We start from the raw sequence: 21,997 nt of genomic DNA, 5'->3' as shown, positions 1-21,997 counted from the left end.
ATTGAAAAGGTATTGTTTGTAAGAACCAAGAGCTATTTTCTTAATCAAAGCCCCCACGTTAGGGTCGTCAGCAAGTGAGGGCATGGTTGGTGCATAGTTTAAACAGAGCAGAACTTACGTGCCAAAGTGGCTGAGGAAAGCAGCAATATACTCTCTTCTTTTGTGATATCCCTGAATCACGTACTGCACCTGGAATAGGAACCAAGAGCTGATATAAGTGGAGTAGGAAATTTTTTAATTTTTTTTATATAAAAAAATTTAAAGATTCTGAGAAGTAGAAAGATTAATAAAATGAGCACCATATTCCAATCACCTATACTCACCAGCTGTGACTATTTTGCCTCATTGCTTCCTCCAGCATCTATCCAACATCCATCCATTTACCTACCTATCAACCTATCCACCAACATTTCAAAGGAATTTAGAGACATCATGACATTTCACCCCTAAATACGTCAGTACACAAATCTAAAAAACATGACATTATCTTACATAGTCACAATATCATTATCATACCCAACAAATCTAGTGATCAGTCTCTGAATTATAGTACCCTGTCCATTTTCAGAATTCTCCAATTGTCCCCAAATTGTTCCAATTGTCCCCAAATTGTTCCAATTTTTTAAAAAAGCAGTATACAATTAAGGATCAGGCATCTTGCTTTTTATGCCTTTTAAGTGTCTTAATCTAGAATAATAGCACCTCCTTTAGTGTATATGTGTATATACATGTGTGTCCCTGCACATGCATATATTGACTTTTCAAAGAAATTGGGCTAGTTGTCTTACAGGATGTCTTGAGTCTCTGATTGTTTCTTTCTTTTTCTTTACCCTCTGTATTTCTTATAAATTGGAAGTTAGAGCTAAAGGTGTGATTAGGCTCAGGTTAAACATTTTTGGCAAGAAAACTTCATAGGTCATATTAGCCTTGATCACTTGGTGAAGGTGACAACAGCCAGTCCACTCCAGAGTAAAGGGGCATTTCGCTTTGCCACAGTAAGTAATCTATGGGTGTACATCTTGAAGCATGTGAAAACCTAGTTCCTCATCAACCTTTCAACTAATGGTTTTGGTATTGTTGGAGATCCTTGTCTGAATCAATTATTTCATTAGGGAATGCAAAATGGTGATTTCTGAATTCTATCATTCCTTTTGCATTTATCAGCTCTCATTCTCTATAAAGAAAAGCTTTCTCTCATCAAATGGGATTATTTGGTTATCTTGAACTCCTATTAAAAAGGCAGAACAATGATTAATTCTTTCTTTTTAAAATCCTAATATGCAGAATAAGGAGAGTTACAATAGAAGATTTTACTTTGCTGTGCCTTTTTATATTTCCTTGTTACCCGAATGACAGTTTCTATAAAAAAAAATTGTGAACTCATTAAGCGAGGCATCTGAAAGTTACTCATTTATCCATCAACTTCTAACATGAAAACACATGCCTTATAATGTCCTTATAATGGTTGAAAGAAACAGTGGGAAGGAGAGACCCCCAAAATTGTTTATATTGGCTATAGCCATACTGAGTTTCCATGGCTAATAAAAGCTCAAGATAAAGTGCTTGAAATAACCTTGACACAATTGGTACTGATAGTCATGTTGTACCCTTTAAATGTAAAACAATTCTATTTTTGTAATAGGGGTTTGTGTCAATTTATAAAAACAGTGCTTACTTTGCAGGCTCATTGCAGGACCAGAAATGTTATTTTGGGAAAAGAAAAACAGATGATAAGTTTGCTTAAGTGGCTTTGTTTAAAAAGGGGATGAAAACAGTTCTGTATACTTGATTTTAAAAACAGAAAACCATTTTAACAGAAACCCACAACAAAACTGGCTATAAAGATAGATTCCAACGTAATTATGGAAATTCATTTGAAGAGATTGTTTCTAAAAGCAGCCCATACTGTCCTCATTTGTAGCAAACAGAAGAACACCAATTTTAAAAGACAAGTAAAATTAATGAAAGGGAACCAGATAAGAAAAATTGACTGATTCTTATACTTCTGGGAAAACGGTATTATAATTTTTTTGAGGAAAGTGTATGACTGAAATTAATCTCAATTGGAGAGCTTTAAAAAGGCTTTTCTTCTCAGTTCTGGAAGACCAAATTTGCATTTTTCTCCATAATTCTGGGACACAGATTTGAAGGCAATGCAAAGCCCCAGAATGTAAATAAGAATTCTGTCCTCCGATCAGTTTTGTAGGAGGGCAGAGGCTGGGGGAATTTGGACTGATGAGAAATAACCATTCTGTGACAGTTAAATGCCCTGGAATCTGGGCCAGGCCCACAGACTGCAGAGTTGCCAGATTTTAATTTCTCTGACATTTGAAAAATAATACTGAAGCCTTTGAAATATTATTGTACTTTTAAAATATTTTCTATATAGAGATGAGTTATCTTTTGAATGAAAGAGGCAAACAAAAGATCTATTTTCCAAGCCAATGTGAACAAGTCAAAAGGAGCGAAGAAAACTGTACTTTGGCAATTAAGCAAACTGAGTCATAGTCCATGTGGGAGAGGAAAGAGAATCAGTGTTGCTTGTGCATTAATATCTCTAGTTTTCGGCTAAATAAACATACTGGCTGGACATTAACAAGTATATTCTTATACTTTTTGGAAACATCTGACACCAACCATTAAAATAAACTCAGCTACTTGCCAATGTAATGTCTCATTAATGTAGCTAAGAGTAAGCTTTAGATAATCAGACACGCCTTGGTATAAGACCAGCTGACTTGGAAATCTTGCTTTTAGGAACAGGACTCTAGCAAAATACTCCCAGACGTGACAGGAAGAATCAAAGGCTGACGCTTAAAAAGTGAGGTACAGAAAAGCAGAAAGAGATGAAGGTAGTTTTAAAGAAATACCCTGATATCAACTAGTGGCAAACATATGTCTGCACGCATTAGATAATTGGGAAGCAAAGGGGTTCAAAATTTAAAACTGTAAGAAGATGCAAGATCTAGCAAAAACTTAGGGAATAAAGAAAATTCAAGATAAAGGTGACTTAAATCTGCAGATATAAAGTTAAGAGATGAAGGTAAGACCGGAACAGGAGGTCAGAATCCTCAGAAAAGGAAGGAGGGCAAGGAAATAGGAAGAGAAACAGATGAACTGTAATTCAAAGTAGGAAAGGCAGATGTCAGCTGGAGGCTGAAACCAAGAAGATGGTCTGAGGAGGATGGTACATGCATGAAGATTCTGGTATGTGGTGTACCAGAGGAGTGTCCCGCAAGACAGAGTAAGGGGACTTGCTTTACCTTATTGGTGAGCAGGTGGCACACTTGAGGAACATAATCAATGAGACATCCTCCTCCTGGAAAAGCTGGGATATGAAGAGCTGAGGAGCCGCCAAGTGCACTGAAAGGACAAGAGTACAATGGACACTTCTCTTAGGGCTCAAGTAACTTAAGAAGTGATACCCCCAAACAGACTTGGCTTCTCTCATCAACATCTGGCCACCAACTGCTTGGATTAATGATGATGGGTACATGGGCTTCACTTTCTGATTAAATTTCTATATTCTAATACATGTTGTTAAATTAGTCTTATACATCATTGATAACAACTAAGGATCTTATCACACAAAAGTACAAATTAGCAAATTTTCATGGGTATAGGTAATGTCTTACCAACATTAGTGGGCTGTATGTATTATCGAAACATACATGTTTATACTCTTCATTATGCCCAAGTCATTGCTGGGCAAAGATTACTTATTCATTAAATACCTGAACTTAACTTAAATGAATTAATAAAACATTGTAACAGACAACATTACATCTTATCAGCTCTGTTAACCTTGAATTCTAAAAGGTACACAAGAAGAAGGTACAGTCTTAACAAGAGGTATGGTCAATAACTGATCTAAGCATTAACTCAATGTTGATTCAGAAATTGTTTTCAGAAATTTCACGGGTTCCCTTTTTAGTTTAAATTAACCAGCATACAACCATTAAAAGAAATTGTTCAAGAACTTCACAGCATGCATTTCATTTATCACTCTTAATCTTGACTACATCTTCTTTTCTATTCTTACTTGCCTTTTACCCTAGTCTGTTTTTCTTATTCTAATTTTATTTTAATGTATGTATTTCTATAACTCCCTTAAACCCTCTCTGTAATATGATAGGATATTTAAAAAAAAAAACACCTAAAATCCTTTAAGAGGGTGATTATTCATTATTCCAGTTACTACAGTGACAAGGTTGTAAGTGGAAGAAAAAGGTAACACAATAACTGCCTAGAAAATCATTCCTAAAGAGTTTAGGGCAGACTGACTCAGCCTAGGGTTTGTGATACAGAAAACACATATAACTACTAAAAGGACTTCAGACCCATCCTGTCTCTCTATTGACTATAGATTTCAGAAATTAATTTTTCTGGTAAAAATAAATTTTATGTTTATTTGTTTATGGGAATGAAAAATCTCAATGAACAAAATCCCAGGTCATGGGAGGAAGTCAATGTGGAGTGGAAATATTCAATATTGACTTTTTCTACTTAGATAATACCTAAAAGCACAACTCTGACAATTGAGAAAATCATAAGACAGCATTTGACTAAGCATGACATTCATGAGTCATCTGCATTCTGCAACTGCACAGAATCAGCAAGACCATTATTGCCTTTTGCTACTCTGAAGAGTAGACCCTGGATTAGGTTTGGCCTAAACTCTGAAGAAGGCTAGGAAAATTTCTATGATTTCCTGTGAACCGGAGGAAGGCTTTTGGTGTTCTCTTTTATATGTACGAAGTATACAGAAGGCATACATCTAACAAGAAGATTCTAATGATTCCATCAGGATGGAAAACTAATTAAGAGGAAAATTCTATAGTATAAGAAAAATAAATCCAATATTTATATCCTATAGTTATTGGTCAAGTATCTGTATAACAGAGAGAATACCAAGATCCAAGCTACTCATAACTTACGTAGAGGAATAATCCTTGGCATGATAAAATGCCAAAACAAAAAAGAAAATAATTTGGATAGGTCTCTGGAATTGATTGTAATGGGCTTTGACTTATATAAAATATTACAGTGTAAGTGCTTAATCATTTACTAAATTGCATACAAGGAAGGAAAATAGTTTGTGTGTAATCCTATAAACTTGAAACTTTCTCTGCTTCAATTGAGTCATTCTGAAATACAGCCATTTAACAAAAATTACTTGTAACAATGGAATGAAGCAGAGGTGTGCAAAGTCCCAAGGCCAGCTGTTCTGCTGCCAGGCCCATGTTTCTGTACCCTGCTTCTGTCATTATCAAGAACACTTGTTGCTAGGTGCTTTATCACATTATCTAATTTAATCCTCCCAACAATCCAACAAGGTGGGAATTATCATTGCAATTTTACAGGTGAAGAAATTGAGGCTCAGAGAGAAAAAATCGCTTCAGGTTCATACAACTAGACAGAGGTAAAACCAAGATCTGAATGCAGGTCTGCCTGTCACCAGAGTCCAGGCTGTTTCTGCTGAAATACGTTGACTGCCTGAGTGGAGGGGGATTTTAGTCATGAAGACTACAGGGATAGGACCAAACAGTGGGTCTGGCTATAAGTTGGTTGGGTGGGGATCCTACTGATGATGAAAGGCTCCTGGACACTCAGACCACCACTGAGGCAGACACTGTGGTGCACAGCTCACCCCCCTCTACAATTTTCCACACAGCAACAAGGAAAACATTCCTCTTAATTTTGTTCATACTTCAGTACTCCCCCACTCCAACCATCAAACAATCAGATTCACTTGATCTCGAATGTGGCGAACCAACCACTCGGGCATATCTAATTCTAAATAACTCAGTTGTCTGTGCTAGATGAACCTCCATGTGTGAAGTACTTCAGGTACTACAAAGGGTAGTTTTAACTAAGTGCTTATTTTATAAAAGATGCTTATTTCACCCGTTGTTTCACTCAGTAGTTTCTTAGCTTATAGGGGTACAAAACCTAACATCCAGAGTCACACACTGCTAAGTGCTGCTGATTCCTGTATAGAGATCTGCCTCCTGGGTAAATATTTAACAGGCTTGCTATAGCCTGAATGCTGTCCTGATCATGCTGCATAAACAAAGTCAAGTGCCATGAAATAAAAGAGCTATTATGTTTTTAAAGGGTGCATGATGGAGGTAAGGTCTTGTGATCTCTACTTATTTAATATTCACAAATAAAAAAATATCAGGCTGAGCATGCACAACAGCAAATTCATACTGTGGAGAGATTCCAGGGCTCATCCAGATATTCCCAGGAATGCAGGGCTGGCTGGAGAGAAGGCAGGGCCTGACTAACCCACTAAATGGCTGTGGACAGAGTGAGAGGGAGATGAAAGGGACTCCCTGATGCTGATTCTTCTGATCTCTAGAGCGGTACAGTGAGGAAGCCAGGGTAAAAAGGGGAGGAAAAGTGAATCACTGTGGCAGGGGTTCAGGCTGAACTTGGGAAGAGGAAAGGGTGAAAAGGATTGTTCTGATGAAAAAGTACCTTCTACTTCTTCATGGACTAAAATGAAATATGAAATTAGTTGATAATTCTTAGAACTGAAACTGAATCTGTAGATATAAATTAGAAGGACAAGGCCAGAGTTTGAAAAACCTTTCCAACAATGGGGATAATTAAATAAATAGACCAAAAGGTAACCAGAAGAACATTTCCAGGTCTGTCTTGTTGGCTCTAAAAGTCAAATGTAAGAGCTGTCTATACTGAATGTATTAATACTATTCTTTTCCCTGCAAATGAAACTAAGAGAGCCCTTTGTGAACTTTGCTCTGTCTGCAAATATCCCAGATATTTGCATGACTGTATCCTTTAATACAGTCATGTCTCTAATACAATCATGTGCCACATACAATGTTTTGGTCAATGGTGGTCCCATAAGATTATAGTATCATATGTTTATTATACCTTTTCTGTGTTTAGATATACCATAGATACACAAATATTTACCATTGTGTTACAAATGCATACGTTATTCCATATAGGTACATGCCGTACAGATTTGTAGCCTAGGAACAGTAGGCTATACTACATAGCCTAGGTGTGTAGTAGGCTACGTCATCTAGGTTTGCGTCATCTAGGTTTGCGTAAGTACACTCCATGACGTTCACGCAACAATGAAATTGCCTAACGATATATTTCTCAGAAGGGGGCCCTGTTGTTAAGCAATGCATGACTTAATTGAAGATTTAACTTGGCTGTCGTGTGACAGCATAAAGAAATTATTTTTGAGTATTTTGACATGGAAAAATGCAGGCAGTTAGCCTATCTGAAAGCTTGACTTAGGACAATGGGTTTTTGATTTTGACCCATTATGGAACAGTAACTCCCTCTCTCCCCATGTGGAATTTTACCTAAGTGCCCAAGTAAAATGAGCAAAACATAATTTAGCACTGGAGAAAACCATCAGGGCCAGTGATTCTCAATCATAATTTTTTCTTCTGTCATTTTTTTTCTCTTTGGTTCTACCCAACTTCCTTATCAGTGCAATGGGGAAAACACTACTTTCAAAAAGACCCATCTCTCTTAAAGCATTAAAAGGGTTAAATTAATAATTAGAGTTACACTGACCTTAAAATGGCACCAAGGATTCCAAGAGAGACTGTTCTCTGTCCAAGGGTCATGACAGGGAACTGTCAGAGACATTTTGGGTCAGCCTTAGTGTCTTGTTGCTCTTTGCCCTTGAAACAGGTTCTAAGGGAGAGGAAGTTGACCTGGCTATCTCCTCCACTGTATGATTTAGGGTAGTATTGGAAGCTGAAGCATGGAAATGGGGAACTTCTAGGATAATAGATGGAGACAAGATGCCTTCAGCCTCCAAGCTAAGAGAAATCCTAAGAAAATGTATGCCACCATCAATCCAATTCAACAAGCACTAGTGTGCCTAACTATGTTTAAGGTCTTGAGTTTCTCATTCTGAATGTGTGATCAGAGCACCACTAATAAGTCCCTTCAAGGTAGAGGAATGCCAGAGACCTCAAGAATCTGGAGCCAGATTACACTTCCTGGTGGCCTGCCAGGAAAGCCATTACAATAAAACATGCCACTGTTATTTTACTGAGTACCCACTTTTGCCAGGTACTCTAGTGGGCACTTCATGATCTCTAAACCTCACAATAACTCTGCCATGTAGACTTAATTAGCCCGATTTATAGATGAGAAAACTAAGGGTCTAAGAGTAAAAGTATCTTGTCCAAGATAACCTAGCAAGTAATTCACAGAGATGAGCTTGAGCCCAGGTCTTTCTAGTTCCAAAGCCTATGTCCTTTTTCATTAGGAATTCTCTCATAGGAAGATGGTATAAAAATTTTAAAAGTCTAATCCCTACCTTTATGCTGAAATAGTGGTATAAAGATTCAAATTGTCCTCAATTTTGATCTGTAAAATGTATCACATTGCCATCTCACTTTTTCTCATCTTAAGATATCACATGTCACAAGTTAACCTGGTGAGATTAAAAAATCATTTATAGATTCTGAAAATCCAGAACAACATAAATACTAAATTAAGGAGAGACTCTGGTTTTGTTGTTTTCTAACTAAAATTTTTTTCCTAATAAAAAATTTCACTAGGAAAATTTTCTAGACCTGTTGTTAGCCTTCATCTTATGTTATAGATTCAACTTTGACCCACCTCAAGAGTTTCTCAATCCTTCCGTTAAACAAAATCGGGTGTAATTCAATGTGGCAGAGTCTCACTGAGTTCAACAGCACAAGAACATAAAATATATGAGATCAGAAAGATGAATTACGTACATAGGTAGAAGAAAATCTGGGGAGTCTCACCGAGTGAGAGGCTCACTGACGCATGGATGCAGCCTGGCCATATTACATTTGTGACTAATCTAGTATTTCTACTAAACACACTTCACAGCATAAGGCTCTGGTAAAGTACTGGATTCCATTTCTTGTTTCCCATTTTTAGAGGGACAAATAAAAATAGAAATGTTCTGAGACAATGACACTATGATTAACCACTCAGAAAAACTTCCCCCTTAGAGAAAAGTCTAAATAAGTTGAAATTGCTAAATTACATTACTTAGAAGATTATGGAATCATTAAATAGAGTAATTAAAAAATATGAAGGTACACTACTATACTGGATAATTTTGATCAGCTGTTCTCTGCTTAGGTACAGTATAAACAAAAAGAGTTTAAAAGACAATAAAAGGGATTTGCTTGGTAAATGAATTCTCTGCATAACAGAGTAGTGAATAGTAACTCCATGTGCTAAGCACTAAGTATGCATCAGGCACTATAACAAGTGCTTTTCCTCTATGATACCTCTTCTTCACACCAACCTACAAGAAAGGTGTTACTGTTATCCCATCTTATAGATGAGAGCACTGGAGCTTTAGAGAAGCTAACTAACCTCTCTAAGTTCATATAGGTGGTGCATGGCAAAGAGGCATCTAACTCCAGGTCTCTCTGACCTAAATCTACCCCACTCTGGGTCTTTAGTTACCACTTTTGTGACTTCTAAGTTCTTATTTGCCAACCTAACATCTGGTTCCACACATGGCTTGGGTGTTTCAGCCCATGCTTGGGCTAAACAAGCCCTTGAAGCTATTTCTAGGAACATTTATTAAACTTATTTAGGTACCTGAACTAAAATGATTAGAGCTTTTGTCATTCTAGGAAAAGCAACTCCTGGAAACTTGGATGAACTCTGAGGGCCAGAGGACTTGATAGAAAGAAGGTGGATGGAGTACAAGTAAGAAAACTTTACATTTAAAGAAATGCAAAATATAGGACTATTGTAATTGCAAACAGAATGTCTAATGACATGAACACTAACCAAGTCTTTGTTCAGAAATGTGTTTAAGTTTGTTAACATCTCAAAAAAGCCTTTAAGGGGCAGTAATCTTAACAGATGTCCACCATAAGGATTTTGTTAGCATGTAGGAAAGCATTTTAAGTAAGCTCCCCAAAACAATAATGGACTTAGCAGATGTTTTTCTACTAAGATTTGGTATGAACTATTTATAATGATACCCAGTTACTCAAGACATGAACAGGGTAGGAGAGAGAGAAAAGCTCTTTTTCTCTTGTTGCAACTTAATCCCAGGCCTATTACCTACAGCTGACGCCCTCATAGTTTCTCTAACAAGTTGAAACTATTTTCAAATAATCAGTGGTCAGGAATGAGTGAATTTACTCTGATCTTGTTACAAATTTACAACTTTGAAACTCCAGTGAATGGCTTTACTGCTCTGCTATCATACAGGTACAGGTTACTTTTGTTAGGAATTACCTTTAAAACATTTTTTACTGGCAAAAAAAAAAAAAAAAAAAATCAATGCATACAATAGGTACCCTCAACTAAAATTACATTTTTCTAACTCCCTCCTTTTCATTGCACAGTTTTTTTAAAAAATAATTTTTATTTCAAAATATTAGTGGGTACAAGTGTTCTTATTACATGGATGAAGTGTATATTGCTGAAGTCAGGACATTTAGTCATTGCAAATAGGTTTTAATGATGATCAAAGAAAGACTCAGAGAATAAGAAGAAAATCCTTCTGCCTTACCAGGGCATAGGAAAGGTATCCATCTGATTCATGTTAACTGGTATTTACTAAAGGCTTAGGCACACAAACAGGACTAGGTAACTTCATGCACATATCATTGGTCTCCATGCTCAAAGAGTTAATCTTTAGGTGGCTAGAGCTTGGCTTGTGCACATAAATAAAAGGATACTACAAGATAATATTAGCCAGGGTACTGCTACATAGCACTTCACAATTTGTTTCCAACGTACTCCTTGCTTGAGTTTCTACAACAGCCTTACAAAGTAGGTAGCATGTGTTAATATACTCATTGCAGAGAGGTAAAAGAAAACTGAGGCCTGAGATAGATGACTAGCTCAAACTGGAAATAGTCAAACTGGGATTGTAATCTTTCTCTACACCAAGAGTTTTCATGTTTGCTTAAGAATATTCTGCAGAGCTTGTTACCAACTCAGATACCCAGTCCCCATCCCAGAGATGCTAATTTATTAGGTTCAGCCAGTCTGGGATGGGACCAGGGAATCTTCATGTTAACCCATTCCCTAATGGATGTAGAGGCAAGTGGTCCTAACAACACATCTTGAAGAGCTACTGCTCTACACCTCACCCTGACAATATACAACTGGGACGGGGGAAGGGGGGATGTCATAAATGCATATCTGACTCCCATTCCTGAGGTGTCAGTCACTGACAATGTGAAAAGTACTGTGGATAACAGGAAGGTAAAGAAAACATAGACATGTTCTTCAAATCTAGTATAGGAGGTAAGACATTTATGGAAACAATTAGAAAGAAGGTGATTTTGGCTAAGTGTACACATGGGCAAAATGAAGTGTGGTTACATTCAAGTAAACAGAAGGCAAGGCAAGGGAGCAGTCCAATCGAGACCAGGGCCGGAAGTAAGGAGGACACGGCCACTACTTAACAAAGCAGGGCAGTGGATCAAAGGCCAGGACCTCAGTGTGGACTGCAGAGCACGGGTCCTAGATCATGCTGAGCACTTCTTCCCCACTGGGAAAGGCACATTTCATGCTGCCCAGGATGCCTACTGGTGAGAGGGCATCTGCCCAGAGAGGGAGCAAGAAGAACAGTGGGAGATCCTGAAGCAATGCCAATGGTGAACTGAAAAGAAAAGAAAATTTGAGGTTAAAAAAAATTCTGTTTAGTCATCGAGTGAGAGATGTCCTGGAGATAAAAAAAAAAACAACTCTGGGCTTTGAAATTGAATCTCAGCCAGACTCACTGCTTAAAATTTCTCCTTTATACTGACAACTTCCAAATTTACATCTCTGGCTCAGACCTTTCCTAAACTCAGGACTTGTATAGCCAACTGCCTGCTCAACACCACCCATTGGATGTTTGAAACACACCTCAAACTTAACCTGCTCATGAGCAAACTTGCCCACAAAACCTACGTTCTCACATTCATCCCATCTCAGCAAATGGCAGCTTCTACCTCTTGGTTCCCAGACCAAAAATCTCAGTCATACTTGACTCCTCTCTCTCATGCCCCTAGTCAAGCTACCCTAACCTCTCATCTGGATTACTGCCACCTCAGGCCACTGGCCCAGTTCTGCTGTTCCCTCTGCGTGGAACTCTCTTCCCAGCCATCGGTGGGGCTGGCTTCCTCACCTGCTTCAGGTCTTACTCAAATGTCAACTTCCCATTGAGGCTTCCTGAACAAGCTGTTTAACATAACCACCTTCCATCTCTGGTACCCAGTCTTCTTGGTTATACTTTTCTCCAAGTATGTCTCCAAGTGGCATCAGACATTCCACATACTGTGTTCATTTATCATCTCCCCCCACGACTCCTCACTAGAATGTAACCTCCCCCAGAATGAGGAACTTAGACTGTTTTGTTCACTTTTAAGATCCCACTATTCTTGGCAAGAATAATGCCCAACATATTATGCACTCAATAATATTTATAGTATTAAAGCCCAATGAATATAGGAAAAAATATGGAAATCAAATTTCCAAAAACTGACATTAAAAGCCAATAAATGTATCTATCTTTTCTGAAATAGTCATTGTGGAAAGGAAGGTTTTAGGGTCTCGGACAGGGAGCACCAAACGTTTTTAGTAAAAGCCACGTGGTCAATATTATCCGCTTTGCAGCCAGAATGTCTCTTTTACGATACTCAGCTCTGCTGCAGCCACACAAAAGCGGCCACATACAATATGTAAAGAAATGAGCATGCCTGTGTTCCAATAAAGTTTTGTTTATGGATACTGAAATTTGAATTTCATATCATTTTTATGGGTAACAAAACATTATTCTTCAAGTGTTTTTCTATCCATTTAAAAAATGAAAAATCATTTGCAGCTTGAGGGCCACACAAAACAGAGTATGAGCTGAATCTGGCCAGTGGGCCTTAGTTTGCTAACTGTTAATTTAGAATTATAGGATTATTTGACAGCTCTATAGATGCTGACAGTAGGAAAAATACCCAGGAAGAAATACAGGCAAAAAGACCTAGATCAGGTTATTAGCAAAAATGAAAAGAAGTCCTTTGGTCAAACGGGAGGAAAAGAAGTCCTCCCAGCAACTATATTTGATCAGCAGGTAGAACACAGGCATTTAGCCTTTTTCAGGCAAGGGAGGGGTGAACATTAGGCAGCTCGTGGACTGTGGGAGTTCTCACAATGATACGGGATTGTAACTGTGCAAGAGAGAGCTATTTATATGATTCTGAACGAAGCTTGAGGCATATTCTGGTGCTTTTTACTTCTATGTTAGGTGAAAAAGCTGCCTACAAAAGCCTTCCTCCCACCCAAAATACTAGCTGTTAGTTGGTGACTGATCCTCAGAAATATTAAGATGAATCATATATGCTCTTTTCACAGTGCAAAAAGAGATAATTTTAAAACTCAGAAAATGTCACAAACCACACAATAGAAAAGCTATCCAGCCTTAAAATTGTAAATAAATAAGATCCTGTTCCTGTGTGAAAACCTTTTTCCTCACTTGGATTCCCAAGCTTCTTTACGACCTGCCTCCAAGGCTGGCTGGTGTTTAACCGTGTTCAGTCTGATGCTGGCAGGCAGCTTTGCTCAGCACTCCTCTTCCTTGCAGCCCACCTGTGTTAACCACACTGCGCTTGGTAAGCCACAGCGGCCAGCCTTGCCCTTTCTCAAGTCATTGTTCTCACCTACAGGCAGCTTGTGGCCTTCCTGTCTCTACTGCGCTCAGTCTGGGTTGGCCCGAGAGGCGCCAGCTGACAGCAGGGCTCAGCCTTTACCCAAGCATGGAGAAAGGACTCCCGAGTTAACTTTCTTTTTCTTGCTTGGACAAACAGGTATTTTTGTCTTTGATCCCTAAGCTCTGTTTTCTTTCTCTCATTACTAAACAGTTCACTCCCTATCCGCCCCCTCCCTTTTTTTGCAACTTTATCATTTCTCCACATTGCACCGTTTGGCACAGGAGAAGGCGCAACCACATCAAATAAAGGAATGCAACCGCAAAAGCTGCCTTGAGAAGCAAAGCCCCAGATTTTTTTTTTTTTTTTTTTTGTCAATTTACCGTTTTTGGACTTGTTCTCCCATAATCAAATCCTCCCTATCGTGTTAACAATGTGGTGGTGTGTCAAAACATTGGAATTCTGCTTCAATCAGCAACCCAGAGCTTAATAGGAAAACGAAGCAACAAACTGTTGCTCTTACTGTCAACCTTAGGCTAGGCCTGTCCTTAGGATCGGAATGTTTGCTTCTTTATGGTAAATAGGCCAAACCCTCTAAGTTTTGCGAGTGCTCGAGTTGTTAACAGAGGCCTACAGCAGTATCTTAAGCATTATTTAGGCACACTTCTAAAGCAAGAAGGACATGCACTCCAAGCACCACAAACTGAAGCATGAAGCATCCCAAAATGTAGTCAGCCAGAGAAGAGTGTAGACTGAATTTGCTTGCAAAAATTTTAAAGACACATTCATATTACTGGAAACATTCTGGGGTCTGGCTCTGTGACACTCATATTTGCAGTTGTCCTACAGAGCTTGTGTAAAGTTAAAGTGGTTGTTTGTCTTTTTGCTTTTGAATTAAAAACATGTGTCCAACAGATAAATCATGTAGGGACAACAATATGATGCCACAATTCTAAATCAAAACGTTTGCAAGTCGCTATTCTATGTTCTCAGGATACATGCGTTACAGTTAATGGTTAACAACAGTTGGCTAACATTCATCATCAATGAAATCACCAGTTAGAGGTGGAGCACTTGTGATTTAATGATTTTATCTTTTGTGATTAACATAGTAAATTAAATTGTTCGTAACAGGAAGGTAAGTATTTTTGTTGTTTTGGTTTGGTTTACATGGAGTAGTCACATGCCATTTTGGTTAATGTTGTAATTAGCTTGTTCTTGAACACCACCTGTAGCGTATATAAGAGTCGACAGAACTGTATCTACTGCCCCACACCCAAGTAATGTGATCTCCCTGCAGAGATTCTGTTGGGGAGAGGAGAAGGGGTGGGAGGAAAACTATCTCTTCTCTTGCCCCTGTTATGGTGTAGCATATTAGAATCTCAGAGTGAAGAAATTTGTTATTTGAAAGGAAAAAATAGGACAGATTTTCCAACCACCCTCACCCCAATAAGAGAAACACGGTGTCAAATATACAGAAAGAGGAATCTTCTATCTTAAGAAGTTAAAGACATTCTCAGCTAATTAGGGAGAAATTGCTTCTCTTCCAATTTTGGCAACATTCAACCCAGTCCCTGGTCTACCACCCAAGAGCCAAATCACCCATCATTCAGTTGCCCACTGAATTTCCTGGCCCTTCTTCAGTCCCCCACTCTGATTTCCACACACACCATAGCTGCCCAACAGGCAGAGAGGATGATAAAGTCAAGGTGACAGATAGAGCAGGGAAGAAGGGCAGAATCAGGATAAGGACCATAGGCAGGTACCTGCTTAGAAGCACCCCCTCCCTCTTCTCCACATTCTGCAGCGAGGCTGAGGTGCCAAGCCCAGGTATCTGGCCCTGGTGCCAGCTATTGCCCTAGGAAATGTTCACAAATGTGAGCACAGGATGTCATTGTGTCACCAAAGCAGTGCACAGATACGGGATGGGGACGCTGTTCCCCTCCGCAGTGTGCTCCAAAATTACCACTTGGAGAGCAGGAGGAGCCACTTTTTAGAACAGACTAAGAAGAAGGAATTGAGGGAAAAGATAATGAAAAGAGACATTTGGGAGTTTGGAGAGGCGAGGGATTGAGGAGGCTACAAGTGTTGTTGGTATTAACAGAAATAAGATGTATTCAGTAGATTCCTGTCATTTGAAAAACATTTTATCTTACTAAATAAATTGTTTACTTACTAATGGAGAAAGTGGGAGTTCAGTTCTGTTAATATCCATCTGTCAAAATTGGGAGACTGTTTCTGAATATCATAATTCATTTACCTGTATCTTTTCTCTTAAAAAATATCCATCAGTTTAAATGCTATTTTTATCAAATTTTCTAAAACAGATGATTCCAAACAGCCACCGCAACAGTAAACAAGAGCCTACGCTTTCCCAGGCAGAGGGCAGGGCAGGCCTAGGGGAAGCAGTGGGGCTGGGGCAACGCATGGTCCAGGCTGCATAGAGCTCAGGGGAACCTGTGTTTGTGGGACCCTGACAACTCCAGAAGGTGGATGTGTTTACTTTCTTTTAACCGGCAGCACAAGATGTAATAGAAGGGGAAAGGTTTTGTCAGGTAGGAAATGGGTTCTGGTAAATGTAGACAAGGACAATGCCAATTTAACTGGCCAAATATAATTTAGGTTGGCCTAGTAACTGTTTTGGAAACCACTTTCTTGGTTGCTTGAGAATTTTGATTACTGTTTTCTTACATCTTCAAAAGCAAAACACTAAAAATGTATTAATAGAGCGATATTAATAGCAAATGGGAACGTAAACATGACTTATTAAAAGGTATATGACTATCCCATTGTTATTATATCCTGCCTCTGCAGCATGTGAATGGATCAATATTCCATCAGTGACACTGACGGGCCTGAAGCAGTTTCACCCGGATTTGCTGGAAGAAGAGTATGCTGAATGGACATCCTGTGGAAGGATTCTGTTCAAGATACTCTTAAATCTCAGGAGTCCTGGTACTCTCCAAAACTAACCCTCCTGTAGAACTCTGTGTAGGCACTTACAGTCTTACAGGAGAAAGGCAGGAAGGGACCCACAACGTCTGGACCACCCAGCCACCCCTGAGCAAACAGTATGCAGCAGAGTATACCACAGAGCTCCCAGCCATTAGGAGGACCCCAAGCTCACATCAGTACGTCCCTTTCTCAACAAGATCTACACTGCTTCTCAGTACAGGCTGGGGATAACTTGGGACAACTCACTTTTCTGGATGTTTCTTCATTACAGTAGGAACTAACTTGGGATCAGGGTCACTCTAGAGCAAGGGGAGCAAGCTCAACTGATCTCCATGAAGGACCTATGACTGCAAGGGACTTAAATTCTTCCAAAAAGCTGAATGAGCAAGAGGAATAGATTCTTTACTAGGGCCTCCAGAAAGCAGCCCACTAACACCTTGATTGTAGTTCACTGAGATTTGAACTTGACATCTGACCTGCTGAACTATAAGATAATCAATTTGTGTTATTTTATGTTTCTAAATTTGTGGCAATTTGTTACAGCAGCAATAGAAATCTAATACAGCATTCAAAATACAGCTGTTTTTTAAAGGAAACATGAGATGAGGTTTTCTTTATGCAACAAAATAAATAGTGATAGTAATATGGTGTATGGCCCATTGAATAAAACAGAATCAGTAAGTCCTTTCTGATATACATATGTAAATGGTAAATAAATAAATGAGGAAAGCTCTTCTTTAGAGTAGAAAGCCAACTAGTAAATGTAGAATGAAAGATGAAGCGAAAGAATCACCAATGGCTATTAAAACTAGTGAGTGAAAGTCTGATAGTCTATAGTCATATTTACATAGTCTCAATGCATTGCCCCACAACTGTCTTATTAATTACAAAGAGAAAAATAGTAACATTAGAGTGAAGGAACCTCAGGGCCACCACCTTAACCAAGTGATCACAGTTAACATTACAAATCCTGGGACAAACTGACATCACGTGCCTATTGATGCAGTATACTCAAGGACACAACAACTCATCTGTGGGATTGCTGCCAAAAATTCACAGCATAAATTTAATCATGAGGAAGCATCAAATGAACCCAAATTGAGGAACAAAATAACTAATCTGTACTCTTCAAAAAAGCCAAGGTCAAGAAAGATAAAGACTGAGAAACTGTTCCAGATTAAAAAAGTAAAGAGACGTGACGACTAATGGCAATGTGTGATCCTGGATTGGATCCTGGAGGGGGATAAAAAATAGCTGAAAGGGATATTATTGGAACAATTGACAGAATTAGAATACGGATTGTGGACTGGATAATAGTATAGTGTCAATGATACATTTCCTGATTTAATAACTGCACTGTGGTTATATAAGAGAATGACTATGTTCTTAGGAAATACATTGTGAAACATTTAGGGATGAAGTGCACTGTGTCCAACTTACTCTCCAATAGTTCAGAAAAAAAAATAAGCATATATCTAAATATAAATATATAGGGAGAATGATAAGGCAAATGGGGCAAAATGTAAACAATTGGCCAATCTGGGTAAAAGGTATATATAGCAGTTCTCCTTTCTATTCTTGCAACTTTTTCTCTTAAGTTTAAATATATATCAATATGCAAAGTTACCCCCAAAACTCTGTAAATTATCTCTTCAATTCTTATGTTTATATTAGATCTACTATTACATGACACATATAGAGAATTTTAGGGAAAGAAAATATGAGTTCAATGAGCTTAATTTTCTCTAATATAATATATAAGGTAATTTTTCAATTGATATTGTTAATATGTTATAATACCTAGCACATAGTAGCAAAATAAATATCTGTGGACTGAACATCAATTTACTTGTAATAGCGAAATCAGCATCCCAAATGAAAGTGTGAAGATATATAACATAATATGAATAAAAACTTTCAAAAAATTAACTTCAAGTATGAATGAGCCAGAAAAATGAGACAGTTCAGAGTCCTTGCTTTGAAATCAGACAGGCCACGTGGATTTGAAATCCAATTGATCACTTAGTATACTGACCTTGGAGCAAGTTGTTTAAAACTTCCCTAAGCCTCACTTTGCTAATCTGTGAAATGGGGACAATAATAAGGCTCACAGGGCTATCATGAAAATTAATGATATAAGGTATTAACCAAGTGCGTCATATATACTTTTTAATGTTATTTATTATTATCATTGAGTTTTAATACCTCAGTAACTTGTCTGTTTCTTTTATAAGAAAAAGAACCAACATTCAAACCAAATTAAAAAATAAAATTATTTTGTGGGTAATTACTGCCAAATGCTTGAAAAATCACACTTTTAATCAACTTTAAAAGCCAGCTTGCCCTGGAGGAAACTGAAATTAAAAGGTTCTTTTAAAATTTTCTAGGTCACTGGTCTCACTGACAACCCCTTACTACACACCCTGCCTCTTACCCCGGCTCCCAGCATCCTAAGACTCAACAACTTTAGATGTGTTTCTTCACATAGAAAATTGCTTACAAATGTTAGACTTTCTGCTTCTGCTTTAGGCCCACTGTTTACTTTCTTCAGTCTATGATGGCTCTCTATATTTCTCTGGTCAAACTTGAACTGCATCCTTAACATTCTGAATTTTACCTACCCAGCGTCCTTCTTGCTCACTCTCCAACTGGTCCTTCCCTGCAGTTCAGAGGGACACTCAAAAATGTTCTTGTTGAACAAAGTGACCCTCGCATAGAACTTATTAGTATAGATCATTCCTCACAAATAAAATGCCTTCTGGCTATAATTTCTGCCTAATCATCCATCGTTTTTTCCAAAACACTTAAATAAGTGCCAATCCATGAGGCCTTCTTGACCATCACGATACTCGATCACTCTACTCATTCATTCATTCATTCAACAAATATTAACAGCTATGGCAGTGAACAAGACACTGCCATATCTTGCACTCACAGAAATTACATTCTATTATACTAACAGACTATGCAATAATAAAACAATAAAATCAGAAGGAAACAAAACATCATAATGTCCAAGAGCATGACGATGTACGTGGGAAGGTGGGTAGGCAACTGTCCTAAAGCTTCTCTGAAGAAATAAATTTAAACTGAGACCCTAATGATAAATCAGAGCAAAAAGACCCTCTGGCAGAGGCAATACTAAGTGCAAAAGCCCCGGGATGGTAATGAGCCTGGAGTGTTTGAAGCTCAGAAAGAGGCCAATGTAGCCAAAATGGAGGGCACAGAGGAGGTGGGAGGAGAAATGGTCAATTGTGCAGCCAGAAGTCAGATTATGAAGGTGAGGGTAAGGCGTTTGGATTTTATTCTATGTCCATGAGAGGGTTTTGTATTGTTTCTTTCTTCTTTCAGTGGATATTTTATGGGTTTATATGAGCTCTCCACACAACAGGTGCTTAATAAATGCTTGTAAGGTGCATACATTAGAAAGAAGCCAGGAGAGAAATAGAGCCAATACTCCCTAAGACACTGCATGATGGCTTCTGTCACTAACATGTACATGTGCTCTATCAACCTTAACTTCAGATCAATAGGTCTGTTATACTGCATGAAAACAGAGTTGTCATGGCAACTCTAATTAGATGGTTTTCTTTCCAAGGAAGATGAACCAAATACTGCATTTACAGGCTGGTTTGGTTCTCTAAAATACCTGCAAGGATTGCAATTTTTTACAAGTTGGAACATTTATACAGGGAGTGCCCAACTTACCAACAAAGAGGGTCCATAAAGTTAGCTTGTTTGTGAAGAGTTTGGAAAATGCATTTTCCTTTAAAAATAATGGTGTAAAGAAGGTTAGACTCTTAGGACAACCACAAAAGCTTTATAAAAATTCATAAAGTGGCAGAAATACTGTACATTTGCATTGAGAAAATAACAGAAGTGAATTCTTTTGAAATGTAGCAATTAAACAAAAATTAAGTCAGAGCTTTTAATTTATCTTGAACCTGTTATTTGAAGAAAAGAAAGTTTAATTAGAAGAAAATGAGGACAGAAGTGGAAAATTTAGTGGAGATTCTATTAAAAAATTCTAGGCACCATCAAGGCTTTTAGAGGTTAATGTCACTAATTTTTTTATTATTATTTTGGGTTCAGATGTCTCTCAGATAGCTTAGTCACGATTCTGATTATTTTTAGCTCAGAAACAGGAGAGTACAAAAACATGAGGAGGGGCCATCCTAAGGTTCCTTAAGGAAATGGAAAAGATTAAAGAGAAAGCCAGCCTAAAATATAATTAGAGTAACTATGAAAAATTGAAAATGTAAAATGAGGGAGAAAGGGAAAGAGGAAATTCTCATGAGAGTAGGCAAGAGTGGAGAGGTAGAAACTGGTTCATCTAGGACAGCTTGATCATTACACAGAAAACAGGAAGTAAGGAGAGAGGAAAAGGGGGGATGGAGAGAAAGAGAAGATAAAGGACAAAGGTAGGGGGAGCAGGGTAAGGACCAAAGACTGACTGATCTTAGATGGGTGTAGGAGAAGAAAGTTGTCATTCATTTATTCAGATATATGGGATATTTAAAAATTAAATGGCATATTCTTCTTCTAAGACTGTGTCTATATGTCATATAACTCTGTGTCATTCCAAATGCCCAGCACAGTGCTTTGAATGTAAGAGAGTTTAATAAATTATTGTTAAATATATGAATACTACATTAATAATAGCTAACACTATTAAATGCCCATTATGCATAAAGCATTTTATATACATTATCTCATTTAATCCTCACAACATGAGATAGTTACTAGCCCCACTTTCAGATAAGGAAACTGAGGCTTAGATAAGTTAAAGAGTTTGCTTAAGGTCTTACACAGCTAGTAAATTATAAAGGCCACATTAGATTTTGTTCTGATTCCAAAGTGCAGGCTTCTAAACCCTCGCTCTATATGTACTTCAATAAATATTATAGAAATGTTAAGAAAGGGAAGAACTGCATAAGCTAAATCTTCTACAAGTATCTAATCAATTTCTCTTGATATTCATCAATGTAGAATTAACAATAACATGAATTCATATCCCAAATTGCTTTCTCTGGAATCTTTGTCTTTTTACCATGTTCAAGTACCAGCAATATGGGGCTAGAGTATTTGGGGAAGGAAGCAATGACAGGATAGACTGCACTTGCCAAATCACATGAGGATTATCAATAGATGCAGAAAAAGCATTTTGTAAAATCCAATAACCATTCATGATAAAAAAAGAAAAATCTCAGCAAAGTAGGAATAGAGGGGAACTTTCTCAACTTGATTAAGAACATTGGCAAAAATCTTATCGCAAACATCATACTTAATGTCAAAAGACTGAATGCTTCCCCACCTAGGATCAGGAGGAAGGCAAGACTGTCTACTCTCACCATGCTTATTCAACACAGTGCTGGAAGGACTAGCCAGTGCAATAA

The 21,997-nt window shown here is 38.0% G+C and overlaps 1 protein-coding gene across 2 annotated transcripts in view; it reads right to left on the bottom strand.

The window, feature by feature from the left end:
- Positions 1–21,997, bottom strand: part of BABAM2 (BRISC and BRCA1 A complex member 2) — a 398,861-nt gene that overhangs the window by 84,532 nt on the left and 292,332 nt on the right. For both annotated transcript variants that reach the window (XM_012788308.2, XM_076000639.1), the window contains exons 8-9: positions 3,264–3,363; positions 119–189 (exon numbers count right to left, since the gene is read on the bottom strand). In XM_012788308.2, coding sequence (XP_012643762.1) covers positions 119–189; positions 3,264–3,363 — 171 coding nt within the window. The remainder of the gene's footprint in view (positions 1–118; positions 190–3,263; positions 3,364–21,997) is intronic.

This window comes from Microcebus murinus, chromosome 3 (assembly GCF_040939455.1).
Source record: "Microcebus murinus isolate Inina chromosome 3, M.murinus_Inina_mat1.0, whole genome shotgun sequence".
In the NCBI taxonomy this organism is placed as follows: Eukaryota; Metazoa; Chordata; class Mammalia; order Primates; family Cheirogaleidae; genus Microcebus; species Microcebus murinus.
Note: the sequence above shows the minus strand (reverse complement) of the source record. Positions and strands in the feature narration are given on the sequence as shown.